We start from the raw sequence: 4,889 nt of genomic DNA, 5'->3' as shown, positions 1-4,889 counted from the left end.
ACTGGGAGAAAAACAAGCCATTTATTCATTTTACTGGAAGAGACAAATACACTAGGCCTGTTCAGGCCAGTCAGTGCAGGTCACATTATTGACATTTCATATGCACAGAGGTCTTGACTTCTCTCAGTTGGGGTTCAGCACATCTGTAAGTTCCATTCCAACCATCCACACAGAGGGAAAAATGATAATCCGATCTGGATGTAGCAACATCTTTGAAGCAGGACTGAACACAATACATGATCTGATTTGTTTTTGTTTTTGTTGTTTTTTTTATTTAAGTGGTCCAGGTTTATTGTTTGGTTTATCAAAAGATTACAAAATTCCATCCATATTGACAAGACAAACTCGCAACGAAATTCATCTGTAAATTGATAAGATAAGACTGATGGCATACAGACACAGTCTGAATAAAGAAATACAAAGACTGCTACTCTTGCTCCTCGTCCCAAAACAGACCATGTGGCAAAATCCTATTGGCTTGCCAACACACTGGATGATGGATCGTTGGTCGAGTGCCACCAGAATTCAGTCTTTTTTTGATCCAGTGGTTAAATAGTGATTGTGAATGTGTTTATGCTTGAATGGTGCTCTTAGCACTGAAGGCCATGTAGTAGAACAGAATACCAATGAGTGCAGCCACCACCTCAGTAGACACCCATGGGCCGTTCCACGCACCCTGTTGAGAGAGATTAGTTTAAAAAAAATAAATAAAAAAAGACTTGTTGCAGGTTTACAAAGGGAGAAGAGTAAACGCATTATGACCAACTACACATTCCAGTTTCACCTGGCTCTAGGAAAACTCTGAGCCTGAAGCAACACGGGGTGATATCACAAAGTACACAATGACCAATCAGAGTCATTCTTAAAGTATAACATTATTAATGGACTGTCCTACCTTTTCTGTACAATAAAATTAATTACGGTAGTAACATTGTACTGAGGAATCCTACAAGAACTACTTATCTAATATTGAAACAATATGAAAAATGCTTATTCTAATTGGATTATGTCTAATAAATGATTTCATTATATGTTTAATATGTTCTTTAGACTTGAGGAATAATACACTAACCTAACCTTTTTTGGCCTCTTGGCAGTGGAAAAAAAAAAACAATAAAAACAGCACTGACATATTATCACCTTTTAAGTTGGCTATTTACACGACGTCCAGCAGATACAGAGCAACATTACCATTTATTGGGAGTCGTGTTTATGTTCCCTTAGTGAATAAAAGTCCAGTAATCACTCTCCTTTAGTTCTGCTTTTGGTCTCCCCTGTATCCTGAGGCAAATATCTGTTAAATGCACCACCAGCGGCTCATTAACTTCTGTTCAGAGGTGGGTAGGTGGCGTACAGTTGGTTTTTAGTGCTTTTTTGCTGCAAACAGCAGCTTAAAACAGTAAAATGAAACAATGAGTTGAAATATGCTATAAAGCTCCCTAAAGCTGAGGGCAACTGCAGAGTGGGCTAATAATTCTCTTTGTTTTTAATCACTTCAAGTGACACCTTTCATACACAAGTCATGCCTGTAATAGACTCACCCTGTGGTCAATGTTGACAGAGAAGAGAGGCTCAATGGCATTTACATCTTCATTGTTTCTCTGGGCCTGGAACAAAGAAGATTTACACATATAATTTAGATTAAAACAGCCTTTTCTTAAAAAGACAGCACATTGCGCAATAAGTGGAGCTCACTGGTAATCTATGATCATCTTTGCATCAAACACTAACCTTGCGCAGAGCACTGTAGGACTCCTCATCAAAGAATTTGACCTGATATGTTCCAGAGCTGGCCTGTTTGTGAGGAAGACTCCAGGACACCTGAGGAAAGAAGTTGCATGTTGTTAAAAGGTAGGTTTTTGTAGAAGTATCTAAATTAAAAGCTTTCACACCTCTCTGTATTGGCTGCTGAGCTCAAGGTCAACGTGAAATTTATTTATATAGCACATTTAAAGCAACCAACCATCCAGAACCAGTGCTGAACAGGATTAAAATGCCAAATAAACCTGTTTTAAAGTAATTAACTAGTAAGAAAAAAACATGAACACAATAATAAGGAAGTGCAGTAATAGATTAAGGCTGTATGCTAAAAAATGATTAAGTTTGTACAAACAGAAGGGAAAAGTGTTTATAGCTTTTCTGAATAGCCCTCGAAGACAATAGAAAGGGCTTAAATGTGAGGACCTGTTCTAACAGTGCACAACGTGTTCCAGTCATTCAGTCAAAATGTGACAGAAGAAGTCGTGTGCAGAATCAAAGAGAGAAGGTCAAACTCTGAATTCACATCTCCACACTGGTCACTGTCTGTCTGAAGTGGTAGGCTTGTCAGATCGTCAATTTTTGAATTTCCCCCAACATATATGTCAGAAAGGTATAGTTGCGTGTTTCAGGTGTTGTGTTATATATTTATATTTATCATGTATCATTCCTATAATGAAATTATAGTCGATGAATTATGAGCCAATAATAATTTATTTTAAACTCTTGCAAAACATTTTATAGGTTCTATGAAAGTATGTAAGTGAAGTTTCTTGATGTACTTAATTAATAAAGAATAAATGGTGAATTAGATTTTGTTAGGTCAGAGCTTTTGTAATCATCCATTTTAGCCTTTCTAATAGCAACCATTAACACACCCAATACAATGAGAGTAAATGCTTTAAATCAGTACACATACACATACAGTACACTACCATACCTGGTACTTGCCAACATCCTGGCCTCTGGTCACAGGGAACTGTCTTCCATTGACATCAGCATACAGAGTCACACTCTGAGGAGGACAAACAATGATCACCACACAGTCAGTCGCTCAATAACATCAATACAACCAGCCTGTGTGTTTGAAGTGCTGGAGGTAGCACTGTTACCTGTGCTCCGTTGGCACAGGCCAGACTCAGTTCAACGATGAAGACAGACTCAGAGGAGATGACGGCGTCGGAGGTGGTGTAGGCCGACGGAGTGATGGCCGGGTCTGTGCAGCTCTCTCCTGTAGTCACAGAGCACAGCTGAGGTTATAGCTCTTATGTCGGACACCAATGCGTCGACTGCACGGCGTTAACAATGAATACAGGTGCCATGAAGCCTTAATATCACCCCTAACTTAGAAGACCAGCTAGAAGGCAGATCTACTAACTAAGGCTGGTTAGCATCACAGGCTAATTAACCCCGATAAATCTCCCCCACCGACCTCCCCCGCTGACTCACCCGAGCAGGCGACCACCAGCAGAGCGAGGAAGGCGGCTATCCGGATCATCGTGTCGTCTGGGAGGTTTTCTGGGAGGTTTTCTGGGAGGTTAGGAGTCGTTCTTGAGGTCCTGCTGCTGCACTGCTGCTGTCACACTGAGTAAAGGGAAGTCCACCTCAGCTCACCGCTGCGACGCCTCTGCGCATGCGCATGCGCCTGCATGACGTGGACCGTGTCGCCGCGAAGCATTGTGGGAAGGTGCTCAGTCGACACGTCATCTGAATCAAAATATTGGATAGTCATTTGATTTATTGAAATGTAGTAAATGTGCTTTAGGTTTTAATCATTTTAAGATATTATTATTATAAGTTGTACCACGTCTGATTTGCTAAATATATTTAAATGTGATATATTATTATATTATTATGATATATTATATATAGATGCTGTATGGTACAGTGTTTTAGATCTCTACTCGTGGAATAAGTACATTTACTAAAGTAGGCCTACTGCAGCTACTTTAGAACAATGTTAAGGTACTTGTAGCCTAACGTCAGGCTATTTCCATTTTATGCTGCTTTATAGTTCGACTCCATCCTATATTAAAGCAAAATATTGTACTTTTTACTCCACTACATTGATCTGACAGCCATACAATTTATTTTGCATTGAAAAATATAATTTTATAAAATATGACACACTGCCCGAAAATGCATAAAATAATTCTAATTAACTCACCAGCTAAACCAGCTAAAACATTAAATGCTTATTATAAATGATGTGTATAAACCTAAACCTATATAATAATATAAAAGTGAAAAAAGTATTTTTACTTTTTTACTTTAATTAATGTTATTAAGTAAATGATCTGTATACACAAATACTAAAGACTTCACTATTCATAAAGACTGTTTGGTCTTGATTGATTACATGAAAAGCTAATCTTGGTACTGATACTAAAATAAAGTATCTATCTACTATCTAACATAATATATTACAGGCAAATCACACATGTATATATGTGAGTTTAAGAAAGCCTTTAATCTTGCTATAATCCTACCAAGAATATATATATACAAACAATTTCTACCTCAAGCCGTGCAAAAGCATTCAAACACGAGGGTTTACTTAATGTTTTTATTTTTTTCTTTCTCTTCCTTCTGGTATTTTCTTTGTGCATCACCATTGTTTTTCTTACAAGTAATTATTATAATTATAAATATTTGTACAATTTAATTTTTTTTTCTCAAAGGTTTCATGTTAATGTGTAGTTACCGACTGAGAGTCTGTCAACGCCACCAATAGTCCCTTTTAAAGACATTATGACATGTCAGCAAAAGCACAAGTGTTATTAATGACAGTAACTAATAGCTGCTTTCTGTTCAGTTCCGTGTACCAGTTCAAAGCAAGGCCCTGGTATTGTGCACACTGGCTTACACTGGCTTTGTTTTTTTAATGTTCTTCACAGTCCTTTTCTTTTTGCTTTTTTAATGATACAGTTTGGGGTTTCACTCATTTCATAATTCTGTTACACTAATATAAAAGGCATATCTAAAACACCTTCAGTTTATTTCTCTAAATGGAAATCATAAACAAGAAATATTTAAATACAAAATTATATAATAATATATTACAATAACCAAGGCTTGAAGTAAAATAAATGCTATAAACACATGCCACATTCCCAGCCCTGATATCTTAA

General features: G+C 37.2%; 1 protein-coding gene across 1 annotated transcript; it reads right to left on the bottom strand.

Moving 5' to 3' along the window:
• Positions 1-3,392, bottom strand: ssr4 (signal sequence receptor, delta). The gene is made up of 6 exons (XM_035656978.1): positions 3,208-3,392; positions 2,871-2,989; positions 2,699-2,773; positions 1,732-1,821; positions 1,542-1,607; positions 1-676 (listed from the first exon to the last, which is right to left on the bottom strand). Exons 1-6 carry the CDS (start codon positions 3,254-3,256, stop codon positions 572-574), a joined length of 504 nt encoding a protein of 167 aa, XP_035512871.1. The 5' UTR covers positions 3,257-3,392; the 3' UTR covers positions 1-571.
• Between the last annotated feature and the right edge of the window lie 1,497 nt (positions 3,393-4,889).

This window comes from Morone saxatilis, unplaced genomic scaffold (genome assembly GCF_004916995.1).
Source record: "Morone saxatilis isolate NCDOM2014 unplaced genomic scaffold, NCSU_SB_2.0 Contig15, whole genome shotgun sequence".
Classification (NCBI taxonomy): Eukaryota; Metazoa; Chordata; class Actinopteri; family Moronidae; genus Morone; species Morone saxatilis.
The sequence above is the reverse complement of the archived record's forward strand: the minus strand, read 5'-3'. Positions and strand labels throughout refer to the sequence as shown.

What these genes read in the sequence shown, in the direction of transcription:
- ssr4 (XM_035656978.1), bottom strand. Translation starts at nt 3,256, where the DNA reads ATGATCCGGATAGCCGCCTTCCTCGCTCTGCTGGTGGTCGCCTGCTCG. An exon ending in GCTGGTGGTCGCCTGCTCGG is followed by an intron (nt 2,990 to 3,207) that starts GTGAGTCAGCGG and finishes CTGTGACTACAG; the next exon opens with GAGAGAGCTGCACAGACCCG. An exon ending in CCTACAGTGCTCTGCGCAAG is followed by an intron (nt 1,608 to 1,731) that starts GTTAGTGTTTGA and finishes TCTTTGTTCCAG; the next exon opens with GCCCAGAGAAACAATGAAGA.